The following is a 16,630-nucleotide window of genomic DNA, read 5'->3' as shown; positions in this document are numbered from 1 at the left end:
TAATCTTTTGTACCATTGAGATTACAGTATATTTGCATTTGCAAAGAACATTTGCAATCATTTATACATGTTTTTATTTTTACTGCCCAGAATCCAGTGAAGAAAAAGAAAACATCATAAATGAGCCAACAATATTAGCATTATTACAATCCAAAATTGTAGAAATAACCAGGATAGCAAAAAAGAACATTCTTCAGTCCTATGGTTTTGTGGTAAAATGGTTAAATACCAGAAAGCTAATGAGATTACACATATATGTTATGAAAAAAAGATTCAAGATTCCTTTTTATAGTAATAGAATACATATTCCATAAACAAAATGAAGTGTATCAAGTATTAGAAATACTACAGATCTATGTTATCCTGAACTCAGTGTCTAGGAAATTTTAAGGCATTGCGTTTCAATCCATAAAGCCAGAAAACGGGTATGAGTGGACCAGAGAAATCCACCTGGAAACTGTATAATTCAAGCAGGTCATCACTCAGACTCTGAAAGGACAACTGTCCTTTGGCCATGTCCAGAATGACTCTGATTCCATTAGGGTTTCTGTGCTTAACAGAGGTCTTTATATTATCATGCCAAGCATTCAGTTGCCCACTGCTCCACTCCAAACACCAAGATGAAGAAGTTCTTCCCAACCTCTCGTTATGCTTCAGACTGGGATACGCCACACCAACAGCCCATCCAGTGCTGAATGTGGTGTCCACATCCCAGTAAACCCACCCTTCTCTGAATTTCTGCTTTGCCATCCACTGACAGGCATCAAAACGCCCGTTTGATGATCTAGCTTGGTGCCCCTGTTGCGTTTCCACTGTACAGTTCTCTGTGTCAAAAAACAGCCGTCTGTTTCCAAGCTGGGGAGAAAAGGAAAGCTCAACAAACTCTGCATGAGGAGCAGCTGGGAGGGAGAGAAAGACATTTAGTTAGGACACGTTAGAACAAGAATATCACCAAAGACACATTTTTAATTCAAGCATGCATAAAAAAAAAATCAATGGTAGCATTACCCACAGCACTGTCTCTGTTGCAATACTGTGCTCCTGCACTGGGAGTAAGATCAACATCCTCAAACAGAGATTCTGAATTCTCTGGAGCCTCCTCTACAAACTCCTGTGAACTCTCCTGAGAAAAATTGTGTTTTTAACAATCAGCTACTTTCCATGAGTAAATAGCTTTGAATATATATGTAAATATATTTCTCACACTTTGATTTCCAAATCTCTTATCTAGACATCTCACCAGAACATTATTGGGTCTCATTCACTTCCCATATGAACACACATATGATTTTGAAATAATCTGCATTGTATGAATTTCTATATGAATAAAAGTGACTTGACATATAATTTATAATGAATCATCAAAATGTTTGCACTAATAATGAACAGTTTAGTGTGAGTTAGGGCTGCACAATTAATCAAATTTCTAATTGTGATTACAATTACAGATGCCACAATTATGTAATAATTCAAAGGCACAATTACATAAAAAAAAACACTTACATTATTCTGCTTTCTTAAGTTGTGTGTGTGTGTGTGTGTATTTTCCTACAGGTTATCTTAAGGGTTTTTTTCTCATTGTTTTAAATTTTTAAATTTTATTTTTTTTATATTTAAAGAAGAAACTATATATAAAAATGCAGTTGCTTCAAACAATGGTATAAATCTATTCAAAACATCATTCAATGTAAATTTCAAGGGAATAATCAACAATTATGATTTTTGTCATAATCGTGCAGCCCTAGTGTGTGTAAGATTTTTTTATATTCTTTGAAAGTCTCCTGTGCTCAGCAAGGCTGCATTTATTTGTAATATTGTGAAATGTTATTACAATATACAGTAATTTTTTCTATTTCATTACATTTTAAAATACAATTTATTCCTTAAAATACAATTTATTTATTAAAATGTTTTTTTTTTTTTTTTTAGCAACCATTACTCCAGGCTTCAGTGTCATGATCTTTCAGAAACCATATATATGTTGATTTGATGCAGAATTACACTTATAAATATAAGCAATGTTGAAAATAGTAGTGCTGTTTAATATTTTTGAACAGCATTTCTTTTTAATTGTTAAATCTAAACATTATAAATGTCTTTACTGTCATTTTAATGTGTCATTGCTGAAGTAAAATAATTAGTAAACGGAAATGCACATTAATATTTTCAGAAATCGGATAAATAAGTGGCCCTACAATAAGCAGAAAAAACAATTATGTCTAGTCTTTGCCAGTGTAAATGTAAATTGAGGTGATTTCTGCATGTCAATCATTTTGCACTGTCACAGTGTGTTAACCAGATTAACATTTTGTTTTTAAATGTTTGGGAGGATAGCAAATGTATCAGTCTATCAACAATAGCTTAGAAGAAGCAAGGCGTATATAAACATCGGTAAAGCTTTTAATAAAGGAAGCTGAGAGTGACAAAGTTCATGTAAACAGATGCCATTCGTACTTTGTAGGTTGTAGATAGGGGCATGGATTATTAGGCGGCATACGTTCTACAGTGACTAACATCACATAGAGGACCTAATTATTTACAATTAGTTATGTAGTGTTTTCCCACACAGAAAACTGTACACACATACAAACAAACACAAAAAAGGTCAATTACAGTATATAATCAGATACCAAAGGTGCTGTACCTCTTCAGACTGAGAAGGTAGTTCCTGATAATCCATTGATGTCAGACTAAAACTTCTGCTTGCATAACAACTTGAAGCGTCACTGTCTAAAGATGAACTGGAAACATCCATCGAAACAATCGAGGAATCATAAATGCCCAACCCACCCTGAGAGATTCAAAATTCACTCATTATTTCTTAAGATTTTTTTTTTCATATAGCACGTATGTACACATTTAAAAGTATTACGCATTAAACTTATTACCTCACAAGTCCGATTTGAATTTAGCTCGGCTGAAAGTATATCTTCTGTCTTTTTGGTCTCAGCTTTTAACCAATCCAGATGTTTCATTAAACTCTCCTAAAGAGCAATCAGTCGCAGTAAAAGTTAGAAAGTTAGAAAAAGCACAAAATTAGCAACCCAGATGTATTGTGTATGCATATGTGATTAACATCAATTTTTTGTTATCTGACCAATAACACAAATAACTTAAAATAAATAAATAAATAAAATGAATTGGTTCCCGACTGGAAACGTCTATTTAAGCCAGTCTAAGATGATAAAGACAGTCTCAGAGTCTGGTCAGCTGAAAAGTGCCCAAGACCAATCAACATATCAGCCATGACCAGTAAATTAAGCTTAGGCTGATCAACCAAGGTTCTCTCCCCCCACCTACCACATCCTATAGTGTAACGCAGGCCTATTTTAAGAACAATAGCCCATGCAGTATCTCAGCTAATACGAAAAACGTTATATAGTCTTGCTATAGTTTTAGATTAAGTAGCATGGCTGGTAAAATAAGACCATGAACTTGATAAGACTGAGACCATGAACTTGCCACTTTTGTAATCGTTCTTCCAGCGTGTTGCGTTTGATCTGCCTGATCTATTTCTGCCAGAATTTGCTCCCATTTTTCGCGACCACCAAGATCCTGTAATTCCAGTATGTTATATAGAGTGAAATTCATCTCTAGTTTACTATTGCTAACATCTGCCCGACATTGTGGACAATCCCGTTTTGCGCTGCTCTTTGCCCAACATGCATTGATGCACTTCTGACAATAGTTATGTCCACAAACTAGTGTAACTGGCTTTGTGAAAATCTCAATACATATCGAGCATTTAAGATTATTCGCGACGAACTTCACAATATCCTCGTATAATAGCGACATCATGTCAAGATGTTTTTCGGAATCGAAACTGAAAGTCTAGGAAACGCTTTATTTTCTTGTGCAAAGCGTCTATTCGTATTCGGAACCAAAGTCACACACGCCGTGTTTCCCCACGAGTCCTTAACGTCGGACTTGTCAGGGAAATGCATGCATGCATGGGGCACATTCATAAGTAACTAAAACAGAACTGTGGCGACCAAACATGTGGATCGCAAAACGCCTCCTGTCTTCCATCTTCCTCAAAGGTAATAAATAATAACAACACTTGTAAAGAGATTAGGTATAATAATTCAGTTAGAGCTAACCCTTGAGTTGTCTATCACATGGACTAAAAAGTATGTTCCAGTATCACAGATCTTGTTAGAGCTTGTATTATCAGTTGCACTAATTTAAATAAAAGCTCTAAGTTGTGTGTATAGTGCAAAGTTTTTTAATTGAAGTATTTATGTTTATTTGTCCCTGGACCACAACATCAGTCATAAGGCTCTTTTTTATTTGAGATTTATACATCATCTCAAAGCTGAATAAATAAGCTTCCATTGATTTATGGTTTGTTAGAATAGGACAATATTTGGCTGGGATACAACTATTTGAAAATCTGGAATCTGAGGGTGCAAAAATAAAATCAAAATATTGGGAAAATTGTCTTTAAAGTTCTTGGCAATGCATATTATATAAGTTTTTGATATATTTATGGTAGGAAATTAACAAAAGATCTTAATGGAACATGATCTTCACTTAATATCCTAACAATGTTTGGTATAAAAGAAAAAAAAAAACAGTAATTGTGACCTATTAAGTGTATTTTTGGTAATGTTGAATTAGTTTCTTAGTTGGGACTAAGATCTAACTCTACTGACACTGTCGAATGGGAACAAAAACTTGAACCAAATTGAGCTGAACAATTACAGCATTGCCTTCTGTGGAGCTGCTTTAATAACTAAAATTGATTGTTGTTTGATGATGGATTAACTTTGCAACAATGGCTGTAATAAAAATGTGAGTTGACTTGAATGAATGATGGATATTTTAGTCTCACAATATGCATGCATGTTTTGTTTGTTTGTTTGATTACTTTCTGACTAAATCATTGATTGATTACAGGACATTACAGTCTGTTCTGTCGTCCCCCGAGATCCCTTCTTGAATATGAGCTCAGATTCTTGCACTGCACCTGTTGCAGAAGGAGCAGAATCATGATCTCTGGGCTTGACACCCTGAATGCATCTGTTTCCTCTGAATTATGCCAAGAAAAGGACAAACCCCTGGACTCATGTTATACCGCAGAGCAGCGTGCTGTCATCCTCCAGCGACTCAATACAGCGACAGAGTCAGAACTGGAACAGGTCAAACTGCTGCGAGGACGGAAAGCTGTTAACATCGTCAAATACAGAACCACACATGGACCATTCAGTAGTCTGGAGAGCATCATGAATGTGCCCTTACTGAAACACAAGAGTGCTGTCATAGTCTTTGACTCCATCCTTAAACCAGCTGACAAGAAGGAGAGGAAAAAGGGAAAAGTCCATCTGGCTAAATTTATAAGACCTGAGGTTGACCGAGCTCTTTTGGAGGTGGGACAGATCTGTCTAAACCACTACATTTAATAGCTTTTGTGAATAAGGAGTTTTGTGCTATGTTTTATTTTTGAATGTCTTGCAGGATGCAAGCTCTATCGTGTCCATTGTTTGTGGTACTAATAAAATTGCATGGACACACATGGATCGTGCAAGAACAGTCTTAGACTGGCAGCAAGCAGAGTGCAAGAGTTTTATGAAAGGAACATACATGGCATCCGATTATTTGGAAGATGTGAGTTACTAAATTGTGTTTTTTGCCATTCATTTATTTGAGATTCAAATAAATCGCATGGGTTGTTGATTAGATGGTGGCAGATCTTAAGGCAAACTTGCAGTTGATAGTAAGAAAGGGGCAAAAAAAAAACAAATCATAAAATTATTGATAGAAGTCTGATTGAATATTTAGTAATGCCATTTTGATAAATTATTAGGTCAAAAAATGTTTAAAAATTAAACACATACATAGATTAATCATTCACAGTAAAATCAATAACATGCTTTTAGTACTATATTTATGAATTTCCATTTCATGTTGACTTTGAAAATCTTACAGAGTTTAGCTCCAACCTTAATTAAACACACCTGAACCAGCTAATCAAGGTCTTATTAGGTATACTTGAAACTTCCAGGCAGGTGTGTTGAGACAAGTTGTAGCTAAACTCTGCAGGACATCAGCCCTCCAGGATCAAGTTTGATGACCTCTGCAATAGAAGACACTTTCAAGAATGTTTTAGCATTTTAAGCTCTCTTGTCACGTGTTGCTGGTTTACCTTCTATATAGAGACTGTTATATTAATGCAACTTATTTGATAGTAAATTTGCAAAGGAATTGCCTCTCTGAATGTGAATAATAATTTATATTTTTTTTGTCAACCCCAGATCTCTACTGTTATTTCGAGCTTTCCTCCTGCCGACTTTTTTTTGGTGGAGAAGCCAAGTATCTCTCCCCAGAATACTTCTCTTTATCCAGTCTTGGTCCACCTCCGGACAGTAGAGGCCATGCTATTTGCTTTACTCTCTCCAGCGAGGGAAGCAGGAAGCCCCCCAAAAGTCCTTAACATGATGCGCACAGCTGTCGGTCGCCATTTCAACCTAATAGTGGGAGATTGTCGGACAAGTGGAGCTCAGACAGTAAAGAAGATGATGACGGAGTCGGTGATGAAGCAAAACCCACGTGTTCTTTTTCCTCATGACTTGGTGTTAAAGCACAGAAACTCCTTTCAGATGAGTAGTAGAAACCGAGGGGAGGAGCTATGTGATGCTCTTCTGCAAGCTGTTGCGTTTTTTGAACTCTTGCGGGAGTGAATTGCTACTCGATGACTATTTCTTATTTGTTGGACATTGGAGCTACCTGTCCCTTCCATCGAATAATTATTATGCTTACTCTGAACCAAAAAGTTCATATTAAAGTTAATTTATGTTGCTTGAACCTGACAGGATTTTATTTATTTATTTATTTTTTATTTCTGTAAGTGTTAAACTAGAAATAAGTCAGTGTTTAGAAACTTCATAAATTTAAAGGTTAAATGTTAAAGAAAATCTACAGTAACACTGTATTTTATATGATATTATAGCAATATTAAAGGGTGACTGTTCACCCCAAAATTAAAATTGCCCCTTCAATTATTCCAAACTGTTTTCTGTTGAACACAAACGATGATATCTTGAAGAATGTGGGTAACAAAAAAACATCCACAAAAAATTACCCTGAGAGTAGTCGGTTAAATATAACACTTGGATGGGAATTTTATGTCTACTACAATTAAATTCAGACATTATGCTCATTTAAGGTACTAGTGAAAGTTCCCACTTCTAATTAGAAAAATACATATTTTTATTTGCCAAGAACAAATGATCTATCAAACAAATTTCTGCAAGCACCTACAAACACAAGTCACACTCATGTCACAATACAGTTTAGAAGTCATGGAGGATTTTCTAGAGCAGCATGTCAATCTCGCATCAAGGGAAATCCAAGGCCGTAAGTTCCAGCAAGCTTCTAGGCAGGTGAAGGCTTGAGAGGTAGTGTGAATGTCTGAAAGTGACAGACAAAAAAGAGCAACTCTTAATCTTTAAAATAAACAATAAATGTGTTTAAAATACATTAAGGTAACAAATACCAAAGTAAATAGTTTCTGTAAATACAATTTTTTTTTATAAAGCATTAGAAATCTCCTTTCAAAATACAAATTACCTAAAGGAGCGCTGTTCCTTAATTCTCTCAGATCTACAGATTGAGCGCAGAGTGGGTAGGTAGTCCATGGAAAGAACATGTTTATTACTATGACAATAGAACTTTTTGCTGGAGATCAGATTGGATATGATCTTATTGCGCTTCTGGACACCACTGCAAAAGAAGTCAAAATCAGATCCCACCCAAAAAAAAAAAAAGTGTACACATAACATGCACACAGATGAAATGTATTAATTTAATATACACACCTAGGTTCACAGAATTTGCATTGACACATTCTAAGGGGTTTTTTGTCAGTTGGCAGAGACAGGGCACAAATCATTTGTTTCCATCTCTCTGAAGACAACTCCTCCCTCATTCTTTCAGCCTCCATCCAGATCCCCGAGAGTTCAGTCCGACACTGATGGAAACTCAGACCTTCCACAATGGCCAATATCTGTGATGAATTCTCAAAACTTTGTCCGATCTGCTCCTCTCTTGGCAAGTCCAATAAGCCATCCTTCACTGTGGCACCCATCCAGCCGAGAGGTTCCGGTTTGCAAAGTCCAATTTCACTAAGAGATGGTCTTTGTAAACAAGCATCCAGAAAAGACATGTTTTCAAAAAACTTTGTAATGCACACCAAGTGTTGAAAAACCAGCCTGAGTGATTTATCTAGTCCATGGACATTTTTTGTTTGCTTTGAAGGGACTGAAGACGTATAAGATTCATCCAGTGAGAAAAGTTTGAGATGTGGGATTGAATGTGGGTAAGAAAAAGTTTTTGGCTCACATAATGAGAAATGTTTTTTTCTTCTGCATGTAGAGAGCTTGTCTGGTCTAACCTCGGGTACACTTGTGGAGGTCTGTAACATCAAGCCTTTGACTGGCTTTTCTCCTTTCATCTTGGGATTTATTGACTGTTGCTGATAGGAGGATTGAGATGAGAAATGTGGAGAAAAGAGACTTCCGATGCTAGAATACAGTAGACCTGCTCCAATTTTCTCTGCCAGGATCTCCAGATACCTGCTGTTTTCCAACTCAGTCCAGGATTCACACTGTATAATTTAAGACAATACATACATCAACCTGTGCTTATGAATTAGTGCAAATGACTTACTGGCTCTGCAAGACTATCAGCATAAAGTATGGTCCACTTTGATGCTTATTCATGTGAAGATCCACCCACTTAAAGGGGTAATTCATAGCAAAATTAAAAATTTCTCAATTTACTCCCCCTCATTTCATTCCATTTGCATGACTTACTTTTTTCCCCTGATAAACAAACGCAGATTTCTAAAAAAAAAAAAATCTCTAACGCATGTAAATAGATTACAAAATGTTGATGCTTCAAAAAAAAGGTCTTTTTAGGCAGAGGAATAGCAATATTTTGTGTTTTTTTAGCTATAAACAATTGCTTCCAGCCAACAATATGTTTTCAGTAGAGGGTCATGTTTGCTTGATGTAAACGTAAGCGGATTGTGAAGCTCACGTGAGACAGAAGCATTACATGGACTCACAGAGATGGATTACATTCATAAAAATCTTTGTTTGAGAAAGGAAGTCACACATCTGGAATAGAAGACAGGTGAGGTGACAAACCATATTTTATATATTGATAATGCTATAATACACCAAGACCTAATACATATCATAGTTCATCAGAGTTGATGAACCCCTCAGAGTTGTTAAACTCACTGTTGTTGAATTAAATCGAGTTATAAAGTCCGAAGTATGAAATATAAATTTGCATTTACGAGAATAACGAGTCAGAATTGTGAGATAAAATAGGTAACTCTAAAATGTTATAGGTTTAAATAGTGTTTAATGCTGTAACTGAAGGGCTAATATAATGTTCTCTATGAACTGCATTAGTGATTAATATGATTTTTTTTGTGAAATTTATGCTTTAAAAGTAATCTTAGCAGGTTTCATTCATTAATCTGTCTGTTTAAACATCTGCGTTTAGCTTCAAATGGCGTCTTTGATGACAGTATTCTACAAAAATGATTTGCATTCCAATTCTAACATCCAAAGGCACAATACATTTTCTCTTAGTGGATTTCACTCCACCTGTTACCAGTGTTTTTTTCTGCCACCACAATGCACGTGCAGCTGCAAGTGATGTAACTGTGACGTCTACTCCAAATTGATCTATATAACAGTACTAGCAAAAAAAATAAATAAATACTTGAAACGTGCAAAAGATATTGTAATCAAATATTCTATATTGGTAATAAGATTTAAGAGAGCAGCAACATGCAACTACACTCCATGGATGTGTCGCACAGTCTTGCAAAATGACAATCTTTTGGAGATTGACAACTATTTGCATCTCTATAATTGCATGTGCAAAAAGCTTAGTTAAGTAGTAATTTTGTCTGGCTCACTTTGAGTATGTTCTTTAGAATTTGTAGTTCTGTGATCCCTCCACCACTACGGACCCAGAGCTGAAGCTGGAGAATGCTCTGTCTGATATCCCCCTTATTCCGACACAGCAAAAAGGCCAGATATTCTGGATCAGCCCTCATGTCCTCCACCACACACAAACACTGCAGAAAGCTCCTGATGGTTTGCTAATATTTTAATAAAACATAATGTTAATACTTCATATAACTATGCAATTATCTGAAAAAATAACAAAGCCATTAGATAACAAGCACATTACAACTGTGGCATTAAAAGGTGAATAGTGGTTTTCAAAATCTGCTTTCAAATATATTGGTTTTTCTCACCAGTGAAGGAGTTTGGAAATGTATTTCATCAAAATGCCCCTTAAGTCTTCCACTAAATGATGGGTCTGTAAAGAAGCAACATTTTAACAAACAAATAAATGATTGAGTGCATTTTATGCAATTAAGCACTGCTCACCATTGGTTGTCAGAATTATGGGTCTTTTGGTTCTACTCATGAAAGTCCTAATAGCTGCAAGAAATCCAACATCTTCAGGGAAAATGACATCAACCTGGGGAACACATTTAACATTGCCAGCACATTAAAAACGTATGTGAACAAGTCAAAAAGGGGTTTAAATCATGAAGTGTTATGCAATCCGTTATGTAATACCTCCTCAAATAGTATTAGTGACATGGGGACTGTCCGGCCCTGTCCAGCTGAAGTATGACCTTTAGATGGACACGGTGACTGCTGATCACCTTGTCTATTGTCCTCAAAATCAGACACTGGTCTCTCAGATCTACCTGGTTTCAGTTCACCAGCTGTTGTAGTTAGATTTGTGATGAATAATCAAAATAATAATAACATATTGTCTATATTCATAAAAGTATCCATGCTCAATTATTATTCTTTCAGACATGATACAAATGCTTTTTTTTTTTTTTTTTACCCAGACAAAGCAGAGACATCTGTTAAATGCTTTAGTAAACCAGGCCCTTTGTTACTTTAAGTACCTTTTTAAAGTTCTTACATATCATGGCTGAATTATTCTGGTACACTTACCATGTATATATTGTTCAGGACCATCAGAGGTTTTACCTACAGACTTGCTGCTACTCAACTTGAAGAAGCGAGTGAGTTTTACTGGCTGTGGTTTAGTGCTTAAATGGGAAATGCTAGGAGAACTTGAAGTTTTCTTAGATGAAGTAACTTTTCTATGGCCTTCCTTGCCTGTGGAAAAAAATTATTCAGATTCAATGCACAAAATGAATTATATATTTATCCACTTTTACTGATATGTCATGTATGCAAGAATTCATTAGACTCCATTCAGTTATTTTTTTTTTTTATCTGTGTAGGCATTTTATGCAAAACAATAGCCCTATTCGGGAGTAAATGAAAAAACTAATTCACATGGCACCTCAGTGATAAAACACGGACTCGGATTGCGATTTATTAATGGTGGAGAAGCGAGTTCTGTGATGCTACAAACCCAGGAATGTGATGCTCCGCACTGCTGTAAATAAAATGCTGTATGTTTGGAATAGTAAGAATATTTTACAACATCCTATTTATTATTTGATATTTAAATCTCCTGTTTATAGGAAAATAGATGTGCTATTGAAATGGTTTTCTGTCTTTTTATTTTATCTTTCAAAATGATGGATGCTATTTAAAGTGTGGAGATTAACAGAAATAAGTTAATGCAACCTCTTATTTACATAAGGTTTATATTTTTATCTACGTAATTGTATATAAGACATATTTTAAACTTATATTGCATTTTATTGTAAGAATTTTATTGATGGATGTTATTCACAATGTGTAGAGATTAGGAGAAGTAAATTAATGCAACCTCTTAGTAGTATTGGGGTTTTTTTGTTCTTAACAGCTCCCACTTGCTGTGGTGGAGCAGTTATGAAATAATGTTTTTGTAAACACTTTTTTAAATTACAGCGTAGTGCAAAAGTTAGCTACTGTACAGTGTTCAGCAGTGGTCAAATAGGATTTAAACAGTGAATCAGTTTCATCTTGTAAACTCAGAGATGTGGATTCGGACTGCAAAGTAATTATCACAAGACCTTGGCGTTTGTCAAAAAACAGTAGGTAATTCACACAGGGATTTATTCACAGGTGGTCGGAGAGAAAAACAGACATTCTGGATTTAGATGGCAATAAAATTACAGACTAACCCCTGTAAATGTTGAAAATAGTTTAGTCCCCATGAGAAACAATTACCTGTCTGAATTAGGCTAATGTCAACTAATTACCCAAGAATTCATATTGTATAAACTAAAAGGTTCACTCACAAGGTGGATCAGGTTTGATTTCACTTTGGTTAATGATTGCAGATCTGAAGGTTTTAATTCTCTGAATGTCCACCTGATGGGACTGAGTTGCTTCTGTCAGCTGGGAAAGAATGAGACGACCGCAGCGCAAGACTGAGCTATTCACCTCGAACACCTGTGTGGACCATGAAACAGAGTAAGATACAAAACTGGTTGGTTATTGTAATGCATGTAATAGCATTGATATAAAGAAAACATAATGCACTAAGACCTTGAATCCCAGCTCTTGTGCACAGGCATACACAGCAGCTGTTTTGCCCACTCCTGATGGACCAATCATGAGCATGGTGTTACACAGCTCCTGCTCATGCTCTATGGATACAGTATCACCTTCAAAATCACCACAGTCCCACAACTCTACAGAAAAAATTGCACACATTTTTCAGTTTCAGAAAAAAAAAATACAGATCGACACGTTATACTGTTATTGTAATAACTGCATGTGTTCTGTGTTGGCAATTCCATTACCATTACTATTATCCTTCTTCATCCTCCTTTCTTCTTGTCGTCTTTTCCTCTCCTCAATGTCTGCTCTTATTTTCCATTCTTTTAACCAGCTGCCATTGGAGGAATGAACAAAAGGAGATACAGTTGTCAATACTGTCTAGTATATAAATAAATGGCCATTATTATTATTGTGTAAATTACTTACCAGACTATTTTTATTTTAAGTGACATAATTCTAGAAAGTTTCTCTTGAACAGTGGTTCTCAACTTTTTTTTACTTCAAGGCCCCAATTATCTACAATAATATATATATTTTTAATTTAAGAATAAAATAAGTAGCTAGTCATCTTTATTCATATAGTGTTTTATACAATACAGATTGTGTCAAAGCAGAAATTTAAGCAAAATTGTTTTAAGAGCTGAATGTTCTTCTATTTTATTTAACCAATGAATTTTGTGAATCTTCAAGGCATTTACTTAACAGTAATTTAGGATGATTCAAAATAAAGATTAAAAATATATACATTTTCAGTAACAATTTTGATTTTTTTTTTTCTGAATTTCACTGACTGATGCTAGTGGGAACTGCTGTTTTAGAATATGTTAGACTGTCTAGAATAAACATATTTATGGGTTAATAATTCCCTTAATTATCAGGTTATACCAACCATCTGACATTAATGCAGTGACACATTTCACCTGTGTAGTTTTCCTACTGATGCAGAGTTGCCAACGACTTCACTAGACTGTTGAGGCTGATATTTATCTGTCCAGAGAACATCCTCTCTTCGTAGATGACCAGGCCTTGGGTCCTGATAAACAGATTCTTTCTCCACTGGTTCAGTGACTACAGCACAGAACGTAGTTTGTTGTTGTCGTCTGCGTTTTGTTCGGCTCAGTCTGTTTTTGTACTTTGCATGAGAGTGGGCCAAACCATCTGAAAATTGTTCCAAATCCAACTTATCGGCAGAAATACAGTCTTTGTTTGTCCTGTGACGTTTGTATGTCCTGTCACACGTCTGTTCCTCCAACTGTTGTTTTCTCTTTCTCTGGACAGAAGCTGAAATGTGCTCAGAATCATCAGTTTTATCTGCTTCTGCAAATTAATGGCAGACAAAGAAGTCCAACATTGGAAAAAAAACTGAGAAAAAAAGAGATTACAAAAAATGCATGTCCCACATCCTGACAGGCTTACATTAAATCAATAATTTGTCCTGATGATTAGTCTTAGTTTTAGTTTGATTACTAGATTTTAAACCAGCATTACAGCATTAAACAGATTTGTGTTTTTTTTTTCCACCATAAGAAACCAGTAGCAGCATGACATAAGGGTGGGTGGGCTATGTAGTTCTTTGACCCCAGGTAAAAGTGTAGAAAGGTACAGTTAATATAAAAAGTCCACAGACCCTAATAAAACACTCCACAGCTTTTTGAGATTTAACATTAAAGGAGAAGCAGGAATATCTGGCAGGTAATGATCACTTGCTGCATGTGACAACAATATTTTGTATATGATTTTCATATGATTTGGCTATGGGTTGGCCAGAGATAAACTATTGCTCACGAAGAATGGAAAAAAACAAAACAAAAAAACAACAACATGTAAGCCTTCCTGAATTTCGCCAAAACCATGTGGCAAGATATTTTATGGTCTGAACCAGTAGTCAAGACGGTAAGAAGGTACCAAGAATGTATCATGGATAGTGTCAAATACCAGACATTTTGACACAAAACCTGCAGGGCTCCATTAAAATACTTAATGATTAAGGTGAATTTAACTTGCAGCATGATAACAACAATAAAAACAAATATAAGCATATGGATTTTTTTTATACCCACCATTAGTACAACATAAAGAACTACATCTGTTTATTCCTCTTTAAAAATATTGACAGGTAAGCTAAAAACAGCTGTTTGTTTTTAAAAACATGTTTATTTTCCTACCCAAAGCACAAATGTCCTCCTCGGGTGCAGTTCTCTTCTTCAGGAGAAGAGCGAAGAATGTGTGGACAGGAAACTGCAAATTGTGTATCTGAATCTCTTCCAGTAACTCACTGCTCATTTCACTGCCAAAGTTATTTCTCCATCCAGATTTCTGAGGTGGGGGGGGGGAATTGACAAAAGACTGAGCAAACCAATTATTCTACTACACTCCACAAAACAATCAGCAATATAAATATTAAATATCATATATAAATAGATGTTGTTTTACATATACTGTTGAATTATTTTATATAAATATCCAGAAGGTGAACCTTACCACCTAACTCAATGGTTTTCAACCTTTTTGATATTCAAATGTAATATATTAAATGAATTACGTACAATTAATTTTGGTATTCTACAAGTTATGCTCTGTATTCTAGAACTGTATGTTCCTCAACAAAAACAATAGATATTAAGGAAGAACAAAGAGAATTATGATTTCATTTATATGTAATTGTTTATTTTTAGCATTTTAATTTAGACTAACTTAATTAATAACTAATTAATAGTATAATATAATTAATATAATAATATTTATTAATTAAATATATTAATTAAATATTAAGTCATTCTGCAGGCCCTTAGAAGTTTGAGGGCCCTGTGACTCCAGTCCCCTGGTTGAGAACTACTGACCTAACACAAATGCCATCTATCTGGCTGATACGGGTGACTGACATTAAATAAAAATGTTACACTGAAAATTATAAATATGTAGTTGATCCTCGCCTCTGATATCAGCAAAACAGCTTTAAACAAACCCACCATTTCTTTGAAAGGTTTGACACCGGTTGATTCTTTACAGATGTGCTGAGCAGCCTGAGACGTGATGAGAGTCAAGGCTTGGCCAGTACCATGTTTTGTGCTCTCTGGGATTTGTCCAGTTTTAACCTCTGGCTCATCCATCAAAAGATCCCGGTCACTGGTGTTTATTTGTAAACAGCTGGACAAAAACTCTTTATCAGCTCTAAAGTGATCCATTTCTGGTTTTAAGCTTTTGTCCCTTGAACCACGTTCTCTCTCTGCAGAAAAGGGGACGATCTGTACACTCATATTGCTGCTCATCCTCTTTAATGTCAGTTTACTGCGTTTCAGATATCCCGTTGTAGATACCTCATTTTGCATTTGACAAACTTTTTGTACCGTTTGAGAATGGTGTCCTTCCTTTCTTAGGCTTGCTGTGGGAAGATCTGGTGATATAGGAGTAAGAGCTGAACTGTCTTTATCGTCAGTAGGTACTGCAGCATCTATAAATAGTTTTCCTTTACAGTTATCATCAGAAAATGAAATGGACTCCGTGGTCTCAGTCGAGTAGGTGGGATTGTTTCCACAGCCAGTGAAATTCTCCGATGTTTTTTGTGTTTTCGCTCGTTTCAGCCTGTTGTGTTTTGGGTGCACCTGGGTTTTGAGTTTGCTGTCCGTCTCTAGTAGCTTCTCTGTATAAAAAGCTCTTCTGTCGGAGACACTTCCGGAAGAGTTCTTGATTCTAGTATGCTGAGGTAGAAAGGACGATGTCTCCATTTTGACATAGCGTTACATATAATCCATTCCTAAACTAAACACTGCAACACATCGCAGCTAGGAGTGCTATTTTGATTGTTCATGGTTGCCATGTCTGGTTTTGACTAAGAGTTATAGTCCTACATTAACGAAGAATGCAGCAAGCGTTCTGTGCCTTAGTACACTTTTTAATTCACGTAACTGATAAAGATTCGTAGTAGAAATCTGACGATCTAACTTTAAATCTCGCGCCTAGCAGAAGGGCGCTAGTTAGTTGCATCATCAAATCAGGTTCCTTCTCACGTATGACGCTCACTTCGCCCATTGGATATGATTGTTGCGGGGGCGTGGCTATATCGCACTACGCCCATAAAAATCGAATCCACTTCAAGTTAAATGCAAGATAAT

The 16,630-nt window shown here is 35.7% G+C and overlaps 3 protein-coding genes across 3 annotated transcripts; 1 reads left to right on the top strand and 2 right to left on the bottom strand.

Moving 5' to 3' along the window:
• Positions 1-29: 29 nt before the first annotated feature.
• Positions 30-3,880, bottom strand: LOC127166539 (E3 ubiquitin/ISG15 ligase TRIM25). The gene is made up of 5 exons (XM_051111901.1): positions 3,463-3,880; positions 2,889-2,984; positions 2,645-2,791; positions 1,009-1,123; positions 30-899 (listed from the first exon to the last, which is right to left on the bottom strand). The coding sequence occupies exons 1-5, from the start codon at positions 3,796-3,798 to the stop codon at positions 370-372; spliced, it is 1,224 nt and encodes a 407-aa protein (XP_050967858.1). The 5' UTR covers positions 3,799-3,880; the 3' UTR covers positions 30-369.
• A 12-nt stretch (positions 3,881-3,892) lies between these two features.
• On the top strand, positions 3,893-6,809 carry tefm (transcription elongation factor, mitochondrial). Its single transcript, XM_051111902.1, has 4 exons — positions 3,893-4,040; positions 4,900-5,369; positions 5,458-5,607; positions 6,255-6,809. Exons 1-4 carry the CDS (start codon positions 3,998-4,000, stop codon positions 6,678-6,680), a joined length of 1,089 nt encoding a protein of 362 aa, XP_050967859.1. The 5' UTR covers positions 3,893-3,997; the 3' UTR covers positions 6,681-6,809.
• A 215-nt stretch (positions 6,810-7,024) lies between these two features.
• Positions 7,025-16,498, bottom strand: atad5b (ATPase family AAA domain containing 5b). The gene is made up of 14 exons (XM_051111870.1): positions 15,488-16,498; positions 14,684-14,834; positions 13,439-13,835; positions 12,761-12,849; positions 12,504-12,649; positions 12,254-12,407; positions 11,007-11,174; positions 10,614-10,765; positions 10,419-10,512; positions 10,283-10,347; positions 9,938-10,123; positions 7,818-8,605; positions 7,570-7,722; positions 7,025-7,410 (listed from the first exon to the last, which is right to left on the bottom strand). The coding sequence occupies exons 1-14, from the start codon at positions 16,241-16,243 to the stop codon at positions 7,338-7,340; spliced, it is 3,372 nt and encodes a 1,123-aa protein (XP_050967827.1). The 5' UTR covers positions 16,244-16,498; the 3' UTR covers positions 7,025-7,337.
• Positions 16,499-16,630: the final 132 nt, after the last annotated feature.

The sequence above is a fragment of the Labeo rohita genome, chromosome 6 (genome assembly GCF_022985175.1).
Source record: "Labeo rohita strain BAU-BD-2019 chromosome 6, IGBB_LRoh.1.0, whole genome shotgun sequence".
In the NCBI taxonomy this organism is placed as follows: Eukaryota; Metazoa; Chordata; class Actinopteri; order Cypriniformes; family Cyprinidae; genus Labeo; species Labeo rohita.
The sequence above is the reverse complement of the archived record's forward strand: the minus strand, read 5'-3'. Positions and strand labels throughout refer to the sequence as shown.